Source organism: Glycine soja, chromosome 9, assembly GCF_004193775.1.
Source record: "Glycine soja cultivar W05 chromosome 9, ASM419377v2, whole genome shotgun sequence".
Lineage (NCBI taxonomy): Eukaryota > Viridiplantae > Streptophyta > Magnoliopsida > Fabales > Fabaceae > Glycine > Glycine soja.
In genome coordinates, this window is record NC_041010.1 from 45432476 (window position 1) to 45459537 (window position 27062).

Consider the following 27062-nt stretch of genomic DNA (forward strand, 5'->3'; position numbering starts at 1 on the left):
AGTGAGAGCGTGTGGGTCCAATTGACTGAGTCTTGTTCATTACAATTTACACATTAATCTCTCAAGTGAAGTGACACCACAATCCTCTCATCTCTCACAACCATGCCTTCCACTCTCTTCCTCATTCTTCTCCTTCTCCCTCTCTCCTCCCTCTCCCACCTCTTCTCTCCCCCCGACAACTACCTCATCAACTGCGGCTCCTCCGCCCCCTCCACCCTCGTCGACCACCGCCCCTTCTCCGGCGACCTCTCCGGCCACCACCGCTTCCCCTTCTCCCCCTCCCCCCACGCCGTTTCGCTCCAAAATAACAACCCCCTCCCCAATCTCCCCCCAATCTACCACACCGCTAGGGTTTTCACAAGCCCCGCAAGGTACACCTTCCCCATCTCCGACAAAGGCACCCACATCGTTCGCCTCCACTTCCACCCCTTCACCACCCCAATTCTCGATCTGGGTCGCGCCCAATTTCACGTCTTGGTCAACGCCCACGTCGTTCTCAGCAACTTCACTCGCTTACTCAGCGACCCCACAACAAACCCTAGAATCGTCGAGTATCTCATCTGGGTCGACGCCGAGAGCCTCGCCGTCGTGTTTGTTCCTAACAAAGACTCCAAATTGGCGTTCGTCAACGCCATTGAGGTTATTTCCGCGCCCAAGGACCTTGTCCCTGACACAGCACAGTATTTGAGTTCGTCGAAATTAGAGAAATTTGAGGGTTTGAACCAACAGGCTCTTGAAGTTGTTCACAGGGTCACTGTTGGGGGTGTTAAAGTTACCCCCTTTAATGATTCCCTGTGGAGAACTTGGATTCCTGATGATGGGTTTTTCAGACCAAGTGTTGGGTCGGAAAAGCTTTACTTTGGTGGTAGGATCAAGTACCGTGTTGGAGGGGCTAGTCGTGAGGTTGGACCTGATAATGTTTACAATAGTGCTAGGTTGATTAGGAGTAAGAATGATTCTGTTCCTAATGTTAATATGACTTGGGTGTTTCCTGTTGTTGGAGGGTACAAATACTTGGTTCGGTTGCATTTCTGTGATATTGCTAGCATTTCGCTTGGTTTGCTTTACTTCAATGTGTATGTCAATGGGAATTTGGCTTATGAAGATTTGGATCTCTCTTACGTTTTGAATTCGCTGGCTTCGCCGTTTTACGCGGACTTTGTGGTTGATGGAGGAGATGATGGGGCCTTGAGTGTTGGTGTAGGTCCTTCGAAGAGGAGCATGCCGCATGTCATCGATGGGATATTGAACGCGGTTGAGGTTATGAAGTTGAACAATTCGCGCAGTAGCCTTGATGGAGAGGTTTGTGCTGATTTTGTTATGAAGAGCTGGTCGACGGGGAATAATACAGGTTTGCTGTTTACTTTGGTGGCTGCTGTTTGCATTGTGTTGAGCTTGTCCATAGTGATTCGTAGGAGGTTGACTGGATCGAGGGAATCTGTGTCTTGGTCAAGGTTGCCTGTGAATTTGTCGGATGATAGTGTTAAGAATTAAGATTGGTGATATGTACTTATATAGTTATATCAAAAGATTGGCCATATTTAGTCAGCAATTTAATAAGTTGTGTGTAAAATATCAGCAAATCTAGCCATTTGAGGTGGCTTTCATGAGAAAAAGAGAAACATGAAGGAGCATGCTGCCGATCAAGCTAGAAAAGGAAGACATTCTGAAAGCCCGGCTAATACCAATGTTTTAGGGATTGTTGTATTATATCTAAGTTGCCTTACTTGTTTATATCATAATATTAAGGCATCCCTTTTGCCTCTAGACTTTGTTTTCTTACCATTGTTAATTTTGCTCTGTTTTGTAATGTTGTAGCTTTCCTCATTGTTATTGCTTGAACTTTTGAAAATACGTATGTAACTTTCATATTGAGTGGTTGTATGAATATATATACTGATGCCCCAAATTATCTGTAATGGTTTATGCCTGGACCGAGTTTTGTTTAAATTAATCATGGAGCAATTTTCAAATTCCATGAGCATGTTGAACCTAAAGAATGAAGGGAAAGCTTTCGTTTTGCTCATTTTCTACAATTGTGAGTATTTGCATAGCAAGTTGCTCTCTTGTAGCTCATTTGGTTAATTGGTTACCTATTATCTCTAACGATTCACAAGCTCTTGGCTTGAATAATTTTGATGTTACTCCTCTTCATATGTGGTAATGGCATTTGAGATTTTATACTGTATGAACCATCTTCCTAAAGTCTCGCTGGATATTAGAAAATATTCATTAGCATTTATCAGCTTTTCCCGAGAAGTTCTGACATGCTCCTTGGACGAGTTTTTATTCCTCCAGGGCCATGTCATATTTTTTTGCAACATTTGCTTCAATTAGTTAGTATTTAATATTATGCTCCTTTGTCTTTTATTGCGTTTTCCATCCAAGGTTATTGTTTTCGGCCTTGAAGAGGAGTTTTGAATGGAGTCCTGAGCTCTTTTCTGGAGGACTTTTGACTTTTTAACCCTTCTGAATAGGCTTCCTATGGGAGCCTTTTGAAGAGATGCAATGCAATAATCTTCTGAAGACACAAAAATACCTTATCCTTCATATTTGAAGGTTTTTAAGGATCAATACATGTGAAATGCATAGGTCCTACTCAGAAATCTTTTACTTTTAAGCTTGTTCAAAAGCTTATGATTTATGAAGTTGTTTTAGTTCTTGTAATTATTTTATACACATGAATTTTGAGTAGCTTGAGATTTTTTCCGTGAATCTTCTGAATTTTTAATCTTCTAAAGGATTTCAGTAAGCTTCTGATTACCCTAATCTTTCTTTTTAAACTTCCTCTAGTCTTTACTCTTTAGACATTGTCTCACATGCTTAAAAGGTGATTGATGATATGTAGCGGACATAATAACAATATTGGTCTCAAATGATTCCTTCATCAAATTATAAGTCTTCTTTCTCAAGCATTAAAAGCAAATCATCCGAATAACAGTTTAAAATACTTAAAAATTATTATATCTAAAAGTTTGTGAGTATCAAGAGGATCTTTTTACTCGATTACTCTTGTAAATAGAACCCACAAAAATTCATGTTAAGCAGTGAAACTTTGAATTATGTGAAATTTTGAGAAGTATTTGTATTCTCTAGTGTAATCAAAACCTTATTTCCGTTCATGCATATTTTTTTAATACCACTCTCATCATTTCTATGCAAAGAGTAAGAATAATTCATTCCCATAAAAATCATTGAAGATTTACAAATTGAATTGTGGGTAGTGATAATGAATATAATATTAGGAGAGAAAGAAAAAATAAAATATTTATTTATAGGAATATTTTTGTCTTATCATCAAAACTATATTTTTAATTAAAATGTAAAAAAAAAACTATATTATAAAAATTAATTACAAAAAACTATATAAAAATTTAAAACGAGAAATCACTCCCTAGGATAAACGCAACCAAAGATTCGTGATATCATGCATTTTATCTAGGAAATGTACTCACCCTCACCCCCTCTCTCTCTCTCTCTCTGTCTTGTGTTACAAAAGCAAGCTGGAAAAAAAAATTCCATAACTACGAAAGATCATCGACTTTCTTCTTCCAAATATTGTAGGCAACAATTTTTTATAGATTAAATTAAATCATCATTATGCAGAGCCTCGACGCATAACAAGTCAAATTAATTAGCACTACTCACACGTTCCGTTCGATTAGTTATATTCGTCTTTCATCCAGGGTCAATTCGTAGAGTGAAAAAAAAAATAATTAAAATGAAAATTATGAATTAGAACATAATATAAAAATACGACTTCAACATTATTTTATTTTGATTTCCACCCTCTCTCTTTAAACTAACAAGACCTTAATGCTGCCACCGCCACTTATATATTAATAACAGTGACAGCTAGCTGATGTTCCACCGTTTGGAAATATATACGTACTGTTAGATAAGCAAGTACATAAATTTTCTGCACCGTCTGTTCTTTCATATAAATATCTCCTTATCTGATTAATGTTGTCATTTTTATAAGGTAGTAGATCTGTTAAGGTTGTCATATTCTAATTCTTAATATTTTATGAAAAATGTTGATTAGTATTTTTAGGATAGATATATTACTTAAGGAATAAAACTAAAAAGTTTTTACTGAAAAGTATAATAATATTTTTTTTTGTGATTTTCAGTGCAATTCTTGTAATAAAAACTTTTATATATAGATTTTTTAACTGATATCTTCAAGACAATGACTAAAAAAGATGCATGTATTTTTTATTACAAAATTCAGCCATTAAAAGGCTACTGCTTATACGAGCAAGCTGTATCATATTAGACTGAGATGTCATAGAGTGAAAACATACTCTTCCTCTCTCTTAGCAAGTGAGTGTATGCGTGAGTTATTTATATATTTTTTTCCCTTCATTTGTTCTCTTTATTCTTTTACTTGTACTAAATTATGTATGGATATTACAAGTTAAGAACAATCTTCTTGGGTATTTTCTAGACAGATGCATACCTTATTTTTGGGTACATGCCCCAAAAACTGTTGCTTCCCTCTCGAAACATTATCTTAGACTAGTTTTTATCATGATCAATATGGTGTTTCTTAAGTATATGGTTGGATTCGATCCTAGTATGAACATTGAAAAAACATTTATGATTTAGTAAAAAATGAGCACAGGAATCTAAATTTTCTTCCAACTCTTTTTAATAATAACTAGTTATAGCATATCAGTTCATGCCTCAAATGGGAGCAAATTGAGCTTTGATCTCTTTTTCACATAAACCAACCACGACACAATCCATTCAACACAACAATGTCATTCTCATCCTCATTGTCAAGAAGGTTAAGCTCTTCTCTCTCTTTCCATTCCCAACTTTCCTCCTTTTCTTTCAAACCCCACTTTCCCTCTTTGGTTTCACTCTCAGCCTCTCCATCCATTGACAATTTGTTGACAATGCTGTTTCCCAGTTCAAAATGACATGCTCGTCATACCCCACCCATCATCGAATTTGCCAAGATTTTAGGATCTTGTAAAGATGAAGCATTATCCCACTGCCATTTCCCTTTCTAAACAAATGGAAGCCGCCAAAGGAATTGTGCCAAATCTTGTTACTTTGAGCATCCTCATCAATTGTTTATGCCACTTGGGCCAAATGGCCTTTTCTTTTTTTAGGCAAAATTCTAAAATTAGGTTATCAGCCGAATAGCATAACCTTGACTACACTCATGAAAGGTCAAGAAATCACTGCACTTTCATGACAAGGTCGTAGCACAAGGATTTCAGATGAACCAGGTTAGTTACAGGACCCTGCTCAATGGACTATGTAAAATAGGAGAAACGAGATGTGCCATCAAGTTGCCAAGAATGATTGAAGACAGATCAACTAGGCCCCTGATGTGGTAATGTACAACACCATCATTGATGGCTTATGCAAAGATAAACTTGTAAACGAGGCTTATGATCTATATTCTGAAATGGATGCTAGAGAAATTTTTCCTAATGTTATCGCTTACAGTACTCTAATATGTGGCTTTTGCCTTGTGGGTTAGTTAATGGGAGCATTCAGTTTATTAAATGAAATGATATCAAAGAACATCAACCCGGATGTTTATACCTATAGTATATTGATTGATACATTATGTAAAGAAGGAAAGGTGAAAGAAGCAAAAAATTTATTAACTGTGATGATGAAAGGAGTAAAACCTGATGATGCTTATAATACAAAATAGATATTACACGCTATGGTTCAAACGAGAATAAATCTTAATGTTTGCAGTGATTAATGGATTAAGATTAAAATAAATAAGAAGTTTTATCAAAATAAATAATTTAATTTCAGATAAAATGATAAATGATAATTTATATTATTTTATTAAAAATAAAAATAAAAATGGTAATCGCAAATTTAAGTTATAATTAAAAGCAAATCTTACACGTCAATAAGAAAAAATCGTTTCTCAAACACTTTTATTTGATCAAATAAATTTGTAAACTTCAAAAAAAAACTAAAAATTAATTAAAATAACTTGATTTAAGTATCTTTATCTTATTTATTTATTTTAAAAATAATTCCTCGTTCAAAATAAAAAATATATTAAATTAATAAGATATTTTTTTATTGGTAAAAATAAAAAATATTATTTGAAATTTATAATAACTCATCTATTAATTTATCATGATTAATCAATTGATTCAGATTAATAAAATGATAATAAAGATGAAATTAAAGAGTTAAAATGCATACATTTAATATTTGAACAAAGCTAAAAGGAGAATCCAACAAGATCAAATGCTGAAATATATATATTTTGGGTCCAGATAACAATAAAGGGAGAGTGAGGGAAGGTATAATATGTTGCATGCTTACATTGATGATAATAAATGTAAAACATCAATTATATATAATTTAAATATATTTTTCATTCTTAGAAAATAATTTTTTTTTTTAAATTGCTATTTAACATTCATTTTTTTTCAACCAAGTACCTAGACAAATTTTATCTTTCAATTTACTACATGTCAAGTGGCATCATCACCCCTACGTGTCATTATCACATCATATTAAGTAATAATCTGAAAATGGTTTATTTCTAGATATAAAAAATTTATTTAAGTTTTTTTAAAATAATTACAAATAATTTTTTTTAATCTATGAGAATAAAAAATAATATTAAAAAATTTACAATAACTCATGCATCTTAGATCTTAATCAACTAAATAATCTAAATTTCATTGATCTTTGAAACAAAGACTATGATCTAGGCTAATGAAAGCAAGAAAAATGCTATGAAAACCATACGAAAAAAAATGGGTGAAAAAAGAGACTTTACCATAAATTGGTCTCCTGTTGTAGACCATGACTAGAGTGTAGAGTTTTAGAATCATATTTGTATTCTCTAATTTGTTTCAGTTTTTCTTTTCTTCAACCCTTCAAAAAAACATTTCAATTTTGATTTTTTTGTATTTATTTAAACATTTGAAAAAAAATTAAAATTAAAATTTTAATTATTTTGAGTAGTTCCTAAAAATTATAATTATACCATAATTACTTTTTTTTAATAATAACTAGTTAAAAAATCCATCATACCAACTCTTTTTAATAATAATTAGTTATAGCATACTTGATTGGCTGTATCTCTCACGTCAAAGTTAGGGTTTAAACATAATCAAAGCTGAATATCTCAATTTTATTGTTAGCCCATTGCCCTTTGTCAGTTCATGCCTCAAATCGGAGCAAACTGAGCTTTGATCTCTGTTTCACATAAACCAACCAAACAAACACAGTCCATTCAACACAACAATGTCATTCTCATTCTCATTGTCAAGAAGGTTAAGCTCTTCTCTCTCTCATTCCATTCCCAACTTTCCTCCTTTTCTTCCAAACCCAACTTTCCCTCTTTACTTTCACTCTCAGCCTCCATCCATTGACGATGTTGTCCATGATGCTGTTTCCCAGTTCAATGGCATGCTCCTTATGCGTAATACCCCGTCGATCATCGAATTTGGCAAGATTTTAGGATCCCTCGTAAAGATGAAGCATTTTCCCACTGCCATTTCCCTTTCTAAACAAATGGAAGTCAAAGGAATTGAGCCAGATCTTGTTACTTTGAGCATCCTCATCAATTGTTTCTGCCACTTGGGCCAAATGGCCTTTTCTTTTTCTGTATTGGGCAAAATTCTAAAATTAGGTTATCAGCCGAATACCATAATCTTGACTACACTCATGAAAGGTCTGTGTCTCAAGGGTGAGGTAAAGAAATCACTGCACTTTCATGACAAGGTCGTAGCACAAGGATTTCAGATGAACCAGGTTAGTTACGGGACCCTGCTCAATGGACTATGTAAAATAGGAGAAACGAGATGTGCCATCAAGTTGCTGAGAATGATTGAAGACAGATCAACTAGGCCTGATGTGGTAATGTACAACACCATCATTGATGGCTTATGCAAAGATAAACTTGTAAACGAGGCTTATGATTTTTATACTGAAATGAATTCTAGAGGAATTTTTCCTGATGTTATCACTTACAGTACTCTAATATGTGGCTTTTGCCTTGCGGGTCAGTTAATGGGAGCATTCAGTCTATTAAATGAAATGACATTGAAGAACATCAACCCGGATGTTTATACCTATACTATATTGATTGATGCATTATGTAAAGAAGGAAAGCTGAAAGAAGCAAAAAATTTATTAGGTGTGATGACGAAAGAAGGAGTAAAACCTAATGTTGTTACTTATAGTACTTTAATGGATGGATATTGTTTAGTTGGTGAAGTGCATAATGCAAAACAGATATTCCATGCTATGGTCCAAACTGAGGTAAATCCTAGTGTTTGCAGCTACAATATAATGATTAATGGATTATGTAAGGGTAAAAGCGTGGATGAGGCCATGAATCTCCTAAGAGAAATGCTACATAAAAATGTGGTTCCTAATACCGTGACGTACAATTCTCTTATTGATGGTTTGTGTAAATCAGGGAGAATTACTTCTGCTTTGGATCTTATGAAGGAGTTGCACCACAGAGGTCAACCAGCTGATGTAATCACCTACACTTCCTTATTAGATGGTTTATGCAAAAACCAAAACCTTGACAAGGCAATTGCACTATTCATGAAAATGAAGGAACGGGGAATTCAGCCAAATAAGTACACATACACGGCACTTATTGATGGATTATGTAAAGGTGCAAGACTTAAGAATGCACAAAAGCTTTTTCAACATATCTTGGTTAAAGGCTGTTGTATAGATGTCTACACATATAATGTCATGATTGGTGGGCTTTGTAAAGAGGGCATGTTGGATGAAGCTTTGGCCATGAAGTCAAAAATGGAAGACAATGGTTGCATCCCTAATGCTGTAACTTTTGAAATCATTATTCGTTCTCTTTTTGAGAAGGATGAGAATGATAAGGCGGAGAAACTTCTCCATGAAATGATTGCTAAAGGCCTATTACATTTTAGGAATTTTCATGGTGAGCGATCTCCGGTTACAAATAAAGTTATTGTGAATTTTCATGGTGAGTGACCAATACTATGGACATTTCATTTGATTAACAATCGTATGCTGGTTAATTTATTTTGGTATTGTAACAATAACTTTCATTGATTTTTTTTATTTATTTATTGTTTTAGTGTTTTCATAACTGATACCTACCTTTTTTCTTCCCAGTGTACTGTCTACCTGTCTCGTCTACTCTTAAGGTTTTGTTCAGTCACTGTTAATTCTTAGTGTTTCAGATAACAAACCAAGCTGAAACAGAGATATTATTTGAAATGCCTTAACTTTTATAGTTGACTCTATTTACTCCTGATTATAGAAAGTATAACTGAATTCTGTTTTTTTCCCTGGTCTTTTTGTAGAAAAGGAAACTTTAAAACCTACAGCATATTTGTTTGCATCATCTGGTGTCGACATCCAATGCTTATATATCCCCATAGTACCAAGTGGAATTTCACTGTTTAATTCACAGCTTAGTATTGTTCTGTTTGAAACATTTAGTACACAGCTTGTTGCTATGCATTAAGTTAACAGAGCATAATTTGACAATTATATATTACATATAATAATTATTTCTTTCTTTATATTTTTATCATTTTGTTCTAAACTCATTTTTGAAATTACATTCCAAAATCTAAGGAAATAGCTTTTTGCTGTATTATATTTTGTTCACAAAACATTATCCTTATGTTATGTTGTTCTCTAAAATGTACCCTACATAAGCTGAAAAAAATACTGAATTAAGAGTACCTGCTAAATTTTAAACATTTCAGATTTTTATTTCCCCATTACTTTCTCATTCTATGGAGTATGATATGATAAAGTTTTGACTTTTAGGTTTATTACAGTAGCAGAACTACCTTAGGCACTGGAGGAGTGATTGCACTAGTAGAAATAGAAAGTACAATACTGCCAAGTTTGAGCATAACAAATGAACTGCGCTTGAAAGGCTGTTAACTTGTTTCAAGATATGATCACATCAGGACAATTGATCAGGTGACTCAATCTCTTCTATCTGGTGTTATATCCCCTTAGGAATGCCACATGCACCTTGGTTAGTGTTTTAAATTAATTCTGGAAAAAAGTGTCTTTAAAACAAAGAAATGGAGCAAAACCAGTTACGATCATGCAGAGAGAAACTAGATAGCCTACACTAAATTAGAAAATGCCTTCTCATTTAGCGTCATTATATTATATTTTATTTTTTAAATGAAATTTACAAAGTCTTCAATTTCCGTGGATAAAAAAAATACAAAACAGTCAGAGAGACCTAATACTTAGTTAACATTAAAGCGTTATTGATATGTATTGGCAATTGTTATAATCCAATGCTTGACAAATACATAAGGAAATAAAAGTAATTTAATTTTGAATAAGTTTGAAAATCAGTTTTATTATAATTAGGAGAAAAAAAAAGGAATTTGTTTCTTATACATAAGATTGGAAGCAGTATTTTTTAGGTTAATTAGCTTAAGATATTTTAAATCTGTATGTCAGGCATAGAATACAATGTTTTTTACTTGTAATCTAGCATTGGGAATCCAAATAAATTGCCAAAAAATATTGTAATTTTTGACAGTTTAACTGTCACAGTTTGATACATTTTTTGGATTTTTTTTTATTGGTTAGGAATTGCTACGATTTTTTTCTTCATTTTGTTGCACATATTTGTTCTCTCTCAATGTATAAATTAGAATAAGTATAATTTTTAGTTGTTATTTTTCAATGATAGGATTTTTAGAGTTTTATTTAAAGTTTTTAAAATCAGATCGGTGATTGAACAGCTGAAAATACTAGTTCATGGTTCAATCATAGTTGAACTGCGGCTGAATCGGTTTTATAGTTTTTTAATATTATACAATAATCTAAGTAATAAGATAATATATATTAAAAAATAGGATCTAAAACAATTATAAATTAGTATAAATGACTAAATTATATATTTTATAAGATAAAAACTAATAATAGTTGAAAAAATAGTTGATACTTATGTGAAATATTTAAGAATATATTTTTATTTATTTTTTAAAAAATATATTAAATTAAAAAAAACTAAGAAAGAGAAATTTTAAAAATCAATTTAAATCTAATTCTTTATGTGAATTCAACACCCATTTTCATCTGTTTTATATGGATTTTAAAATGCACTAATTTTTAGAGTTTTGAGACCGGTCACTAGACCGATTCTCAATTGAACTAGTCGGTCCAATCCGATTTTTAAAACCTTGGTTTTATTCGACAAGGCCTTGGTGCTTCTATCTTGTGAGTGACAGTTTTGCCATGTGTCACCCATTCCAACTGTGCTTTACTTGAGAATATAATTGAAATGTATGATTTTGAATTGATCCACACAATTAGCTGTGAAATCTAATATAACTTCGTTGTACTTTGACATCAATAAAGTTCACTATCTTCTATTTATATAGTAAGAATTTATATTAAATAAACCACTGAACACTTTTCTATTAAACCCAACACTTTTAAAGTTAACAAATATAATAATCGGTTACATAGAAAAAATATAATAATCACATAGGTGAAATAGATAAGATCATTTCGTGTGAATACATTAATTTATAATATTTGAACCAACCACGATGTATCAAATAATAATAATAAATTAGTTTATTATTATTATTATAATAATATATTTATTATATCAATTAATATAAGATTTAATAAAATGATTAAATCAATTTAATAAATAAAATAGAATAAATATAGAATCTATATTAATTAATTAAATAATTATGAGATTCTCACGTGAAATTACTCTAAATCAAACATTTTTTTTATATAGATATATAATAGATAATAGAATAGATATAGTATAGTAGATTAATTTTAAAAAACTATCACGCAATTTTAACAAATGGTTTTTTTTATAACTTGTAGGTAGAATTTTGTTTTAGCAGTTTTGTTGCTTTAATTCAAGAGTAAATTAGTTATGCAAAAATAATTAGGTCCTAACCAATGCTTTTGAGAAATCTATTTTTGTTTCTTTATATAAAAAGGCAAATAAAATTTCATTTAAAAATATAATTTGTAACAAAGGATACCAAATGTTAACAAAAATAAAAAAAACTAACATCATTGGTCAACAAGAAATTGAGCTCAAATTTCTTAAGATTTTGGAATCTTGTAGATAAAAAAAACATAATTTGGATGGAAGATTCCATTAAAAATGATCAATAAGATTCTTCGATAAAAATTAGTCATCAATAAATATTTCGAATCAATAACATAATTACAAAAAATAAAATAAAATAAATCATCAATTTAGTCCTAAGATTTATATTTCATTGTTAATTTAGTCCATCAAACTAAGGAAATATACAAGTCCTTGAATTTTTTTTGAGTTTCAGTCCCTAAAACTATCTTCAAGTTAAATAAAACCCTACATTGACTGTGAAATATAAATTGAAGGACTAAATTGCTCATATAATAAAATCCTAAGATGTCAACTCTACTGCTTATGCTTCAAATTTAACACATTACAAATAGATTATATGTTTATTAAAAATAGTTATTTTTAAATAAATTTAAAAGCTAATTACGTTTAAATACAAAGAAAAGATATACTCCCTCCATTTCAAAACTTTGGATGTTTTAGCTTTTTATTTTTGTTTCAAAACATTGGTTGTTAAGAGTTTTAATTTGTAAGGAGACCAAAAATACAATCAAGCTATACAGAAAATAACGACGTATAAAGAAATGCGTCTTGCTAACCAATGCCCCAATAAGAAAGTTTTTAATGTGAATCATAGGAAAGCGCAACAAAAATAGGAAGAGCACAATTTTACGCATGCTGATAAAAAACTTTCTACTATTAATTCCTTAACCGGAGGGCACAAGTAAGCATGCACAACAGGAACAAAGTCTATGACATGCTCCATTAAGGGAGAAAAACAAGGTACATAAATTCAACTTTGAATGTTATGCTGATCAACAGCATATAACTAATATATACAGATGGATCTGTTTATGCTTTTACAAAAAACACATGTTACAAAATGTGAATTAAAAGTTAAAAGAATAATGAAATTCTCAGACATGCACAAGCCTCCCTATAGAAACTTCTAACCTCTATCTACATTTACTATTCTTGATTCATCGGATTAGCACCACAAAATGTTTTGTTACCAAGATCATGGTTAACCCAGCAAATGAACATAGTATTCTGGTCCCCACAATCAAATATGTTTATTCTGGTCCCCGCAATCAAATCCAATGGAAAGGATGCATAGTTCTTACGTGTGACATGATATCGATGAGACAGATATGTGGGCAAGGCAAAAACCACCAGATCAGATTTTTTTCATCAGGAAACAAATTTGTAACCACAGTCCAGATGTGAAATCTATATTCACTTTCATTTTCCTTCCACATTTGCAACTGATGAAAGGCTCTCTTCCAGGTCTTCCAGCAAATCTTGATATTCTGTAAATGCTGGGTGTGACTGTTCATAGAAAACCGACAGGAACATCATATTTTGTTCATTCAAGGATACAATGACGTCAAGACATATAACCTACATCAAGAAAACAACAATAGATATACCTCCAGGGTGGTGCTGTATGCTTTCCACAGACGAACATCATGACGGAATAAGTCAAAAAGAACCTGAAAAATCTCAAAAGAAAACACTGGTCAACAAAGTGAACCCTTTCTGTAATGGCAAATGATCCACGAGTGACAAAACTGCATAAAAACATCTTCCTTAGACACATTTGGTTTACCCATTAACTTCCAAAGCATGCCATAATGAGCTTCCAACACTACAATTATATCTAAAAAGAAAAGAGAAAGGAAAAAGAGAGATGTAAACCATAGGGTTCAAGCAGAATAAATGAAATGGAGTGTTTCAGGGGCTGTGACTAAAACGTAACACTCAAGCTCAAAGGAAATTTTTACCACACAACTATAAGACCTACATATGGAACTAAATGTTGAGCTGTAAAATGCCAACAAGAGAATAAACTCAATGTAGCATAAATGATAATGTTGCACTGAATGAGTGAACATTCTAGATAAGATAGGATTAGGAGTATATGCATTGGAAAAAAGGTTGGGATAGTATCCATGATGGAAAACATGCAAAAAAACTCACCTTAGCTGATTAAAACATGCTTGAAGATGCATTATAAAGGCGCATCCAATAAAGGAAGTAGATTTAAGGCCCTGTTTGTTTTACTTTCAGAAACAATTCCCCCCACCATACACACGTTCCAATGTAAAATTTGTGATTGATATTAATTTGGGTACACATCCCAGATTCCAAATTATGTTCAACGGTTCAAAGGCAATTCTATTAAATTTAGTTCTACTTCAAAAACAAGCCTTAAATGGAGGACAATCCATTCAACAAAGGAAAAGAGAAGCCAAACATCTCTCTCTCTATCTCTGTTCCAGTTTTTCCTTATAATTTCAACATAATTTTGATGAAATCATGTCAGCATAATTTCATTTATCTCACCGTCCTGTACATAGAGAAGCCAGACATACCTCAGAACGTCTTAAGAGAGTAGCCAGGACAACTATCCATTCCTTAAACTTAACAGAGCACATATGAGATAGGAGAAAGTCAGCATCCAAACGGCTCTGTAATGTTCCCATTTGAAGCTGATAACAAAAAATAGCATTCAATAATGGAGCAAAATGAAACAAACCTAAAGAAAATATCAGCATAAATCTAGACAAGCTCCTGCCAATATAGTAGTATTCTAAATTGGTGGATTCAGCAGTGAACCATCAGAGTTACCCCTTCTAAGATCTTAATCATGATTTATGGTTATTTTGACATCATAACTTTTTTCCATAGAAAAAGAAATTTTACCAAAGAGAAAAGAAGGAAAGTAAAATGACAGGAGGATAAAGAATCCTGAAATATCATGAGATCTTTTGGAGCGTAATTGATCAATTTTATCAAGTTATAGCAAAAAACCAACCTAATAAACCCATATCTAAACAATAAAATGGGTGCCAAAATACTAGGACACAGAAAAAGTTTGTAGTATCACCAGAGTTTACAACTAAGGCTTGAGTAAACAAAACAAGGAGAGCTATACTACAGTATTAAAGATTTTATGCATCATCTAACGACTGTAGAAAGAGAGGTTCAAAGGAGAGGCAATATTAAGCCACTCAAATGTAAAAATCAATGAAATGAAAATGTTAAAATCTTAAACCTTTTGGCTTATTAGTTCAAGCCCAGAAGCAAAATTCTCCAACCGAGCACTTCCATATCTTTCACGTTGTAGATACTCCTACAATTGGTGTCATTGAACAATTTAAACACTGAAAACTAAAAAGAAAATTATCTTACAGGGATTAGAATAAGTACCACTAAATCAAACTGAGTTCCTTTTACAAATGCAACAAGCTTGGAGAGCTCTTTCCCAGACATCAGGTAACTAGCATGGTTTTCTAAAATATTCTTAACAGAGGTAACATGAGCACTTTGTTCTTTGAATGAGGTGCTGCTCCAAAGATAATTACTAGTTAGTATGGTTGGCAACTTTGATGCTAGAGCAACCAAAAAATATTCAATTTACAAAAGTTTAGATGAACCTTTTATCCAGTGATTGCTTCTGCTCACTAGAACGAAAAAGAAAATAGCCTAAAAATCTGGGAGACAATTTATCTGAATCATTTGATGCTTGGTCATATTCCCTACCAGATCTTAGCAAGAACCGCACCTGAGGACCCAAAAAAAATAGATAACGGAAAGGAAAATACCATGATCTCTTGTACAAGATATATTGCTTGACCAGCTAAAATGGATAATTTGATAGTGTTTCAAAACAATACCAGCTCCCCAGCAAGCTCGTACAATGATTCATCAAGTGTTGCCTGTGTAAGTTTGATAACCACATTATTGATCTAACTGGAGTTAATTAAATCAAATGTAAAAAAAAAGGACTGAAGCAATCAAGCCCAAACCTGTAGTAATCGTAATGCACAGTACTGACTGACAGCAGGACCTTCAAGTTTGGCAATCACCTGTTATATTTCAGATGAAATTGATTAAATTTGGTTAACCAAGTGTAAATCCCTAAAGCATATATAATACAACAATCACACCAGAAAAAATGCTCTATTCTCTTTTTTAAGAGTAACAGAGCAACATGTGTGGGTTAAACACAACAAACTATTGTCTAACCAGTGAGAAAATTTAGAGCCAAGTAAATGTTAGAATTGTCACCTTGTCAACTATAATTATGCAACGCAACACTCAAATCACAAACCAAATCAATAAGAAAGAAGAAACCTTGGCATAAATATAAAACCTATTAATTATGTTTAAATGGGGAAAATATGTTTTTGGTCTCTCAATATTTTGAAAAGTTGGTTTTAACCTCTATAAAAATTTAATACGTTTTTAGTCCCTAACTCTCCTACATTTTAATAGAAACATGAGTTTTTAGTCTCTGATGAGAGACTAAAACCACATTCTTAGAATTGGAGTGTGGGCCTAACCCAACCTCTAAAGTTGGTTCATAAGATGAGGGTTGTTCCTACTTATATACACTATTTTGTTCATATCACCAGTCAATATGTGATCTCCAACATATGCCTCATGCCAAGGCCTGAACATTTGCATGTGGCCTGATGGGCTCAATAACAACCACTAGGATAGGTTTTGATACTATCTTAAAATTTGGGGTTGGGACTAATTCAACCTCAAAAGCTAGGTTATAGGGTGAGGATTGTCTCCCATTTATATACATTATTTTGGTCACATCATTAGTCAATATGAGATCTCCAACTCACAACACTTTTAGTAAATGTAGGGACTAAAAAAAACTAGCGCATACCACAATGCAAGAGGGCTCCTTGCTTCGCAAAGGTATGGGGGAGGGTAATTGTAATTATCATAGGCAACCTTCCCCTTGCATGTGCAAAGAGGTTGTTTTTGGATTTGAGCCCATGACCAACCAGTCACCAAGGCACAACTTTACCATTGTGCCAAGGACAAATGTAAAAATGTATTAAATTTTTGTAGGTACTAAAACCAAATTTCAAAATATTTTGAGGGACCAAAAATAAATTTTACCCAAAAAAGATATAAGAAAGCAAGAAAAGTCAGAATGATAAAACACTATCATTGTTACATATAAAGGATCTATTGAGAAAGGAAAGTGAGTCTTACAAGTATATAGCAAGCTGCAGTGCGATACCATCTACGTTGAAAGCATTCCTCAAACAATCTATATAGAAAACCCCCCAAAAAAATTATTCATCTAAAGTATGCAGTGAAAAAAGCATTATAATTTGCACTAATTAGCCAAAAGGAAGCAAAATTCAGATGACATTGCAGTGCAGAAACAGTAAAAGGAAAAATTATATAATAGACTGATACATGAAGCAAAAATATAGAATAAGAGCATTTCACATAGTAATCAAAGTTGGAGATATAAGGTGGGTTGCATGGTTAAGGGAGAAGGGAAGAGGGGTAAGGTCACAGGTTTGATCCCATCTGCTAACAAAACTAACATTTGCCGATAAAAACAAAAACATAGTAATGAAAGTTGAAATTAAAATGCAAAGCATAGATGCTTGAAGGACATACTCTGTTGATCTTCCAGCAGCAGTGAACAAATCTGCCCAATGACGACCATCAGTTTTTCTTGCAACACTTACAACAACGTCAAGGTACTCCGGAAAATTCCTGATCAGGTCACAGGTCTTCTCTAAAAGAGACCTTTTAGCATGATTAACAACTGAGATCTGGTTCTTGTTCACATTTGGCCTGGAATAATTGGCATGAAAGTTAAATAACCAACACAAAAACCAATTGGCAAGTGGCAACTAAGATTTACTCCAAGAAATCACTGCATCCATGCTCAAGCAAAGGAAAATGCCAAGAAAATACAGCCAAGTACCAAATTGCCTCAGCATAAAAGTAATATCATATTTCATATTGCAGGAATGACAGTTTTACGAGATTAGGTCCTACGATCTTATAAATGTGGGCTTCAGCAGCTAATTTGATTTACATGATCATAAGGATAATGACCCATGATTCAACAATTGCATTGATGAAATTTACTTTTTGTAAAGTGTAATTATACACAGTATGACACTTGGTGTCAATTAGTCCTATCCCATTTTTCAAGTACTAACATTTCCAAATTGAAGTACCTGGATATCTCTGCTTCAAATACTGTAAAAAGAAGCCACTCTAGACAATGTGAAAAATGGGGCTTCTCAGCTGATAGCTCTGCAAGCCTTAAGGCTTCCTCAATTTTGTCCCTCTAGCAGACACAAATAAACGGGAAATCAGACAGATATCCTTTTTCTCTATAGAACAAGAGTTCATTAAGAGAGTAATGATAAGTTAAAAGAACAAGGTTGAACATCCCTATAAAACAAAAGCATAAAAAAGAAACACAACAAAACGAACCCCCAACTTAAACCAGACAATTGCAGGCTCCCAAAACTCTTTGAATATATAACAATTCTTCTATCTTGTAAAATCAATTCTTTCTTATACAAAAGAAGTGAGAAATAAGAAGAGAAGAACATTATTCAGAGAATATGCAATCCTTTTCAGAAACATACAAGACATGTAAATGCTCCATGCCTCCATCTGGCATTAAATTAGGACAAAAAATGCTTCACAATTCACACATCCACTGTGACAGTTTAGAATTACTTTCTTATCAAAATCTTGACATGTTTTGAAACAATGGATCATTGACTATGGCAAATAAGAACAAAGACTTTAACAAATTCAATAAAGTTAAAGATCAATTCCTATTTCATATTTTGTGCCTGAAAGTAAAATATTACTACACTTGTCAAATTCCTAGAAGATCAGCATCAATAATGAAATGTTGCAATTTTCTTTTTCTTTTTTTCTTAGATACTTGTTATGCCAATGCACATGAATTTTCCATGCACGTTTATTACACTGAAGTTCATAAGATAAAGATACCTAGTAAAAGTACACAGGTGATTCCACCTCTTTTAATATAATACATCTGTGGCTCCAAGGTGGGGCATATACATGGTAGTCTAAATGAGAATTCAAATCATAAAATCGCACAATTTTATGAATTTAATTCCTCTGAAAGATTCAAATCACTAATGAAATGGCAGACAATATGAAATTGGAATGCAATTGGGATTCTAATCGTAACTCGTAAAATTGTGAAAATCGTGCCATTTTCCGATTTAATGATCTCCTCTGTTTGAAAGTTTTTGACCCAGTTTTAAAGTTAGAGGCCCCTGATTTGGCTCAACACTGTTTGAAGCTTCTTCTTTATCTTGTGTGACTATGAACTCTAACATTGAAGGTGCTGCTTCTTAACAAAGCATCTGCGAAATTGAAACCCAACCCCATTAACCACCATTCTTCTTGCTCCATCTGGTCAGCTGCCACCCACCATTGCTATTTGAAGTTATATTCTTCTCTGCACCAGCCACTATTTCTTCTCTGTTTTCTGTTCTGTTCTTTTGGTGTTTAAGTTTCATGACTTGTAAGTTGTAACTTGTCAAAAACTTGATGTGTTGTTTACTTGTGTTTTTGAGTTGTTAAGATTTATACTACCTTACAGGTTATGACTTGTGAATATGATTCTTGATATTTATGGAATATAGATTATATGTACTAACATGCATATATATTAATTTATGTGCATATTATCATATGTATATGAATTTTGTAATATCTTACAATTCAATTTAAGATATATTATTTTTACCCCCTTCCTGATTTAAGGTAAAATCCTGATTTTGACTACCTTGGGCATATATGATATCTATTGGACCATATAGAGCATGCATGCCATGCTATAAGATCTCCTTTTAAGAATTGAATGACAAAGGCAACCAAGAGACCAAAAAGTCCCAAAGATAAAAGATGAATCAAGAGCTCAAGCAATTCTAACAATCTTCAATTTAACTCAATGTAATACCTGAAGAAGATGGCGGAGTAGGCAGTGCAGTATTGTTTGTGCTTGAGGAGATGGTTCAAAACATGGAAATTCAGCACTTGCTGGAAATGACATTCTCTGGGAAACACCAACAACCACACCAGCATTTGGAAGAAGTCCCAAAGGGTATACTTCACGATCAAACTCCAGCTCCGGATCCAACTAAAAAATGAGGCCAATTTCAGTAAATTAACTGATTCCAGAATGAAGGAATGACTGAACTTATTTGCCTCAAATAGCCTATCCACCAGATGAATTGTAAGATGATGCAGGAATTACTCAATAAAGGAAACAGAGAAAAGAAGATAGCAAGTCAAATGCCTCGCCTAGTGCTTCATTTAGGGAGAAAGCATAGTATCATATAGAATATGGAGCCAATCAACAGCACACACATACAAAAACTACATGGACCTACAGTTGCATGTGATTCTTTATAATTATAATATCAACAAAATATGTCTGGAGGAATGAATTACAATATCAAATGTAAAGGAAAGAAAACTTTGAATAAATGAACTATGAAGTCATGCATTATGTTCAATGCAGCCTACTAGGTTATAAACATGCTTTCCGGCTAATTTATATCCAGACCTGTAAGAAATCCTCCTGCTTAAAAGAATTAGCACCTGGAGATGGATACCAAACCTGCAACAATGTAAAAAAATACAAGACAAGTAAAAAGGAAATACACTAGAGGGTGAATTAAGAGTCATAAACCTAGTAAAGTTCAGGGATGTACATACAGTGAATAAGAAAGACCTTAACAGTTTACCTGCATGCCTCGATGACCATAATCTAACCATGAAACTTCCTCAATCAAATTTGTTTTATCCTCAGACTGGCCACAGGTGACCCAAAATAGTTCAACTGAATCAGTAAGGTTTCTCTCCCGTCCATCATCCAAGTCAAGAAGTGAAAGCTCCCCATTTGCTCTCAATATCAAACATCTACAACAAATCACTTTCATGAGGAAAGTCATATGAAAGTATAACACCCCCCCCCCCCCCAACCCCCCGTGAATGCTTCCATCCTAGTATTCTAGTTACATTTGGCTTGGCATAAACACCGAGGAAAACAAATTTCTTCAAGATGAATTATTAATAGCGAAAAAAACACTATTGGCTGTGAGAACAGCAACAAAAACAACCAAGTTTAAGAGGGCATACTAATCCTAATTTCCACTCAACAAGCTAGGAACTCAGATGTAGTTTAGACAATCATATATGTTTAAATTGTTATTATGACAATAATTACAAGGGATACTTAGTTGTAATGCATTCTGATTCACTGATAGTTGTATATTGAAACATTTCAATTAGAGAAATGGCAAAACAAATTTGGAGTGAGTGAAGCTGTTCACAAGGACAATACCTTGCTGGCTCTCTTGTTAATGAATCTGACGAAACCGAAATGTTTGAAATAGATTCTCTTGGAAATTGATCAGGAATGAATCGCATTGCTGCAGGATGGCTCTTGGCAGTCATAATTGAAAGTTCTCGTACTGCAGAAAGCTGTTTGTCATGTTATCACTTAAAAAATGTATAACGATGCAGGCTTTATCGAAGAAATTTCAAATAAAAAAAAGGAACAGAACATGAGACAAAGAAGTAGAAAAACTATGTGAAAGTATGCATTTACCTGTAAATCTGGATTTCCTGAAGGAGTTAATTCACCAAATAATTTCACATGGAATATGTGGACATCAAATGGTCTATATGTAAGCAGCATATAATCTAGGTACACATCCATCACCATTGGTTTAGCAAGCAACGGTTTTCGACAGAGTAATGAGCTTTGATCAAGGTGATATCTTGGGTAAAAGAGCAATTCATAACTGAGATAAAACAAGGAGACCTAAGAGACCACAGATGTAGATCGAAATGGTGGTGCATAATGCTACAGAAAGTCAGAAACTATAATTTTGATGACACCTATTTTCTTCTTGTATGGGGGCATCTACTAGATCAAGGCTTTTCCATGTGTGTACATTGTTAAACACCACTTGGTTATGAAAGAATTTTGTCAAAACTATAATTTGTAAGTATCAACAACATGTAAAATGTAAGTAAATAAAAGTATCTCACGTGTTTGATGAATCAACATAGTTGCAGACAACGACAATCTTCCCCAGCCATAACAAGCCTTTACACTGAATCTTTTGCTCCTGAGTAACATCTCCAAATACTCTCCATCTTTTCAATCGTATATCATACAATATCAAACCGTGAAGACCAGCAACTGCTAAGTACATTCCATCCTGGCTAGCTGCCACATGTTGAACAGGCCAGTTTTGGGAAATATAAGAAACCTACACAAACTTTTAAACTTTAGAAGGGATATCCATTCAGTGAAAATTACTGTTCAATTTGACAATCAAACACGTAACTGGAAGCTTAAGATGTAGCATTTTAAGTTCATCAGTCTCTTCTGACTGCACAATCAGTAAACGGTCTTCCCCATAAATCACTTGCCGGATGTATGTAGTGCCTGAAACACCTCTGCTAAGACAGCATTTCCCAAATGAGAACGATATAATTCTCTCTGAAGACCCCACCTCAATAGCATAAAGTCTATATCCATATTCATCCCACTGCATCAGTGAGGTACCACCCATCAATGGTTCATACTTACAATCATGGTTTGGTTTAGATATTGGAGAAGACACAGAACTTAATCCTATTTGTCGGATTGTTGACATCAAGCGACACCCAGAAACAGACCAAACTGTAAGCCCCCTTAACTTCCACCCAACTGCAAAAGCGGAATTATCAGGTGTCCAAGCAATGCAACTAACAGGGCCAGTGTCATCCATCGAATATCTGCAAAATAATCACAATATATTTCATGACATCAAACCACCCTTGATTTTTATTATTTATTGAAGTACATAATGATCTAAACACACTTAAATTCAATAGTGGATACATCCTTGTTTGTGTAATTTATAGATAAGCTCATTTTAGAAGAGCCTTATCTGTAAATGACATCCATTATTTGACACAAGTCCCAATATACTAAGATAGACAAAATTATCACTAGTCATATTTCTTTGACACTATGAAATTGTATGCATTCACTAGACAGCAGAGAAATGTAATTTAATTAGGATGACTGGTTTTGGAATAACTTAGAATCTGTTGATCTTCCCAATTAAGTTAACTGTGATGATACACTTTCAAAACATAAATAAGTAATAAAAATAAGATAGCATTAGCATCAAGTTGCATGCGACACAAAACATTAATCCAAGTATTTATACACAATCTTTGGGAGAACTTGTGTGCCAAGGTTGGAGAAGTAAAGGACGAAGGTTTTCAATTTAATACTGATTCCTAACATGCATAATAAATAAAACTTACCCCCAGTCATACAAAGAGACGGCACGTATAAGTGATACTGATTCAGCCAAATCATACAACTCCACTATTCCTCTTTTGGTACCAACAGCAAGAATTTGCTGCTCTAGAGCTACTGAAGCACAGACAGCATCACCACAAGCCAAACTCTTTTCTGCTTTGATACAGTCAACTTGCTTTAGGCCTTTTTTACTCACAGAGCATGAGACAAGTTGCCCGTCAGAATACAAGACAAATAGCAACCTCAACGGAAGGCAAAGCTCCAGTTGGTTGATTTCAGACTTTCTAGGAATAATGTGATTGGACATAAGAACCTTTGGGTGACTTTTAGGAGAAAGGCCATTCTCTAGAGTAAGTGGCATTTGAGAATTGTCAAAGCTAGAGGTAGGTTGTGGATCAAATTGAAAAGCACCATAGAACTGTTCAGGAGATCATAAAATGATAGTAATATTGTTAAGCATCAAAACAAAAAAAAGGTTTCTGCATACATGGCTGAATATTGCCAGTATACCAATGACCATAAGTTAGATTAGGATAAAATGTCCAAAATTGTTTAGTACAATATGTTTAATTTACCTCCCCTTTCCAAGACATACTGTATAAAGTTCCATCAGAAAGTCCAAGTAGCATATGTTTGTTATCACTAACAATATTGCTCCTGGAAAAACAGATATATAAAGAGATGTATCAAGATCACACTGCAAAATGGCTTCAAAGTTAGACTATGATATACAAAGTGAAGCGCAAAAATTTGACACTTCCTAGGAAGCATTGAGGAATTACAGTATGATGTATTCAACCATATACAATTATTACATATGACTTTAGAATTTAGATAAGGCGAGTGGGGTAAAAAGAAATCATGTAGACACTTAATTGCCATAATAATTAATAACTCATAATATGACAGATACCAATAGTTACTGTGTAAAGTATTGGCATTTACATAATCAAATGGATACAGACTTTTCCAAAAAAGCATATTCTTCAGAGCTAATATAATACTTCTTCTACTTTTGCTTTACAAATACCTAAACTCTTTACTTCTCTCTGCATTTCCTACTTATCAGTTAGACAGTACACTCAATTTCAATGATCAAAAAGAAACAAACATATCTTTTCCTGGTTTCAAAAAATGGAATATATATATATATATATATATATATATATATATATATATATATATATATAAACAACAATTACTAATACAAAATCCTATTCTACTATAAGGATTCTGACTCATTCCATAATCCATACCAATAGTAGTTTTGTTCAATCACATTAACTCACATAGATAAAGAAAGTTATAAAATGAAAACAAGCAGGAAACCTACACTGACAAATCCTTTACTGCAAAAGGAACTTGTTCTGTAAGCAGAAGAGAAATAGTAGCTAGGCACAAAGCAGAGGGTTGTTTCCCACCAGTATGTATTCTTTTATCTGAGAGCTGGACCTTGAAAATGTGAAGAAAGAATGCAGATGTCTGCAAATGGAAAATATGGATGTATAATACAAGGAACATAAATATGAATTCAACAGCAGATTTATACTTCAAACATAACGTAAAGTTGATCATTCATTGCATAAATCCAATCATATACCAATACACTAGCAAACTTACAAGAATAGCGATTAATTTGGCATCAGGGCTCCACGCGGCCTGCAAGTTTTCTCCTTCCCTCTGCAATGAATCTGAATCTCTCTTGTACTTCCCCAATCTCACTCTATGCTGAACCAACAAAAAATCATAAACACTGTTAAGCCCAAACTCCATCTTTCACCCCACCAAAACTCCCTATACCCACATTACACCAAATCATCCCCATAGCCCCATGAAACCACTACATCTTTTCCCCAAAAAATTAAAAATATAAAAATAAATCCATTTACTCAACTTCAAATACAATACAAACTCCAAATACCCACATTTCAGAAACTCAGCTCCATCAAAACCCAGTTCATACTTTTTTTTTCCAAAAGAAGATAAATATTACAAACAAATTCCAAACAAACATTCAATTAAATATAGTCAGAAATTCCCGATAAACTCACCTCAATGAAAACCCAGTTTATACCCAAAAACAACACACACACACACACACACACACACACACACACACACACACACACACATTAATTCAAACACCCACATTGCAAAATCTCACCTCCACAAAAACCCAAGTCAATTCTCTCCCGAAGACAAAAATTTTACACGGAACTCAATCACGCAAGGGGTAAAATCCACATCTTGCACGGATCCACGTACCTGGGAAGTGCTCCAGAGTTCAAAGTGAGTGGGGGAGACAACGAGTAACGTGCGATTGATGAGTTTGAGGTATACAATCTTCTGTGCAGAGGGAGACAGTCCTTGCTCCAGAGGGATGACCTGAGGCCACCCATATGCCATATACATCTTTTCTTCTTCTTAGATTTGCTTCTGATTGGTGCAATCTGTGACGGATCTAGAATCTGCAGAGCGATGTGAGCGACTGCAAAACCGAGATCACGAGCATTTCCTGGGGACGCTAAATGTTTCGGCTTTGATCCAGGATTTGGGATTGGAAACAACAACCAGGTTCAACTACAGAGCCACCCACCACAACACACTGAAAATAAAATCGAAATATCGTTTGCATCACAAAATAATAATAAATACTTGTAAATAATAAATTTATATACAAAGTAATAAACTAGAGTAAATGGTCTATTTATGTTTATTTAATAAAGAAGTCTAGCTTAGTTTATTAATAGTTAATACTTATTACTTATATTAATTTACATTGTAATACATATATGAATTTAGTTTTCATATAGTACTATTTTATAAAACAACATTCAGCAAAAAAAATTATAAAAGAAAATATTATTAACTAATTAAAAATAATTTTATATATAATTTTTAAAATAATTATTACAAAAATAATATTTTTATTATATATGACCAGTTACGCTTCTAATACATTGTAATTAAAATACAAGCATATATACTTGTGTGATTTTTGTCACCTCCACCTATTATTAAATTTATATAATTTTTCTCTTAAAATTTGTAGATTTGTTTATAATAAATGAAATTGGTGTATATTTTTTCTTCATGAGTAAACATTATAATCAAGTAATGATTTTAAAAAGTAATTATTTTTGAGTAAGTTAATGAAATTATTATTTTAAAAGATAGATATAGTACACTATTTTAAGAGACTAGTTTTAAATTTTTTTAAATTATAGTCTCTAAAATGCGAATTTATGGACTAAAATTTGTCTGCCCCGTAGTTTTTCTTGCTTCATTTCTTGGATAGACCCGTTGAATATTGTGTATTGGATGCTTTTGTTTTGGGTACTTAAACCTGCTGGTGTTGAGTTTGTGTGTAATTTCTTCTATGCCTTTACACCAATTGCAGCTGAACAAGAAGAAGCTTTGAGAGAGATGAAAAAAATTGAAATTCATTGAAGGAAGTTGCGATACAAAAACGCAAAAGAGTTCAGTATCTTATTTTGGAAAGCAGATAGGGCACTGTTCAGTGCCAGAATGTTTAAAATTTGTGGGTGTCAACAAATCAGCACTCTATTTAGTATTTAGAAATTAGAATGGCCGAAGCTAGAGAATCACATGCACATGCATATGATCTGGGACTCATGAATGTACAACTCATCTGGTTGTGTTGATGGGCTCGGCCCAATTTTTTGCTTTTGGTTTTTTGGCACTTGCTATTACTACTCATTTTACTAACTAGACCCCTCCCTAATCTTATTGCCAATTATGCCCTTTTATTTGTTAAAACATATAGTTATAAAAAATACTTTCGAGAAAGTA

General features: G+C 33.2%; 3 protein-coding genes across 4 annotated transcripts; 2 read left to right on the forward strand and 1 right to left on the reverse strand.

Annotated features, from left to right (window-relative positions):
- The first annotated feature begins 26 nt into the window (after window positions 1-26).
- LOC114425201 (probable receptor-like protein kinase At5g24010) lies at window positions 27-1973 on the forward strand. Its single transcript, XM_028392014.1, has one exon. The coding sequence runs from the start codon at window positions 103-105 to the stop codon at window positions 1492-1494; it is 1392 nt and encodes a 463-aa protein (XP_028247815.1). The 5' UTR covers window positions 27-102; the 3' UTR covers window positions 1495-1973.
- Window positions 1974-7111: 5138 nt separating this feature from the next.
- LOC114367126 (pentatricopeptide repeat-containing protein At3g22470, mitochondrial-like) lies at window positions 7112-10079 on the forward strand. 2 transcript variants are annotated; one of them, XM_028324232.1, is made up of 2 exons: window positions 7112-8971; window positions 9790-10079. In XM_028324232.1, exons 1-2 carry the CDS (start codon window positions 7252-7254, stop codon window positions 9801-9803), a joined length of 1734 nt encoding a protein of 577 aa, XP_028180033.1. In that variant the 5' UTR covers window positions 7112-7251; the 3' UTR covers window positions 9804-10079. The 2 variants fall into 2 exon arrangements, with proteins under 2 accessions (XP_028180033.1, XP_028180031.1); XM_028324230.1 differs by having other exon boundaries at window positions 9801-10079.
- Window positions 10080-12817: 2738 nt separating this feature from the next.
- LOC114425205 (RAB6A-GEF complex partner protein 1-like) lies at window positions 12818-25874 on the reverse strand. Its single transcript, XM_028392019.1, has 23 exons — window positions 25515-25874; window positions 24870-24977; window positions 24583-24731; window positions 23825-23906; window positions 23252-23667; window positions 22279-22711; window positions 21977-22200; window positions 21531-21726; window positions 21264-21403; window positions 20665-20839; window positions 20484-20537; window positions 19875-20054; window positions 18097-18209; window positions 17525-17704; window positions 17105-17162; window positions 15895-15954; window positions 15763-15804; window positions 15523-15650; window positions 15296-15431; window positions 15141-15218; window positions 14458-14574; window positions 13513-13575; window positions 12818-13411 (listed from the first exon to the last, which is right to left on the reverse strand). Exons 1-23 carry the CDS (start codon window positions 25659-25661, stop codon window positions 13325-13327), a joined length of 3366 nt encoding a protein of 1121 aa, XP_028247820.1. The 5' UTR covers window positions 25662-25874; the 3' UTR covers window positions 12818-13324.
- Window positions 25875-27062: the final 1188 nt, after the last annotated feature.

What these genes read in the sequence shown, in the direction of transcription:
- LOC114425201 (XM_028392014.1), top strand. Translation starts at nt 103, where the DNA reads ATGCCTTCCACTCTCTTCCTCATTCTTCTCCTTCTCCCTCTCTCCTCC.
- LOC114367126 (XM_028324230.1), top strand. Translation starts at nt 7,252, where the DNA reads ATGTCATTCTCATTCTCATTGTCAAGAAGGTTAAGCTCTTCTCTCTCT.
- LOC114425205 (XM_028392019.1), bottom strand. Translation starts at nt 25,661, where the DNA reads ATGTATATGGCATATGGGTGGCCTCAGGTCATCCCTCTGGAGCAAGGA. An exon ending in TGCTACATCTTAAGCTTCCA is followed by an intron (nt 22,201 to 22,278) that starts GTTACGTGTTTG and finishes AAGTTTGTGTAG; the next exon opens with GTTTCTTATATTTCCCAAAA. An exon ending in GAACTCAGTTTGATTTAGTG is followed by an intron (nt 15,219 to 15,295) that starts GTACTTATTCTA and finishes CACCAATTGTAG; the next exon opens with GAGTATCTACAACGTGAAAG.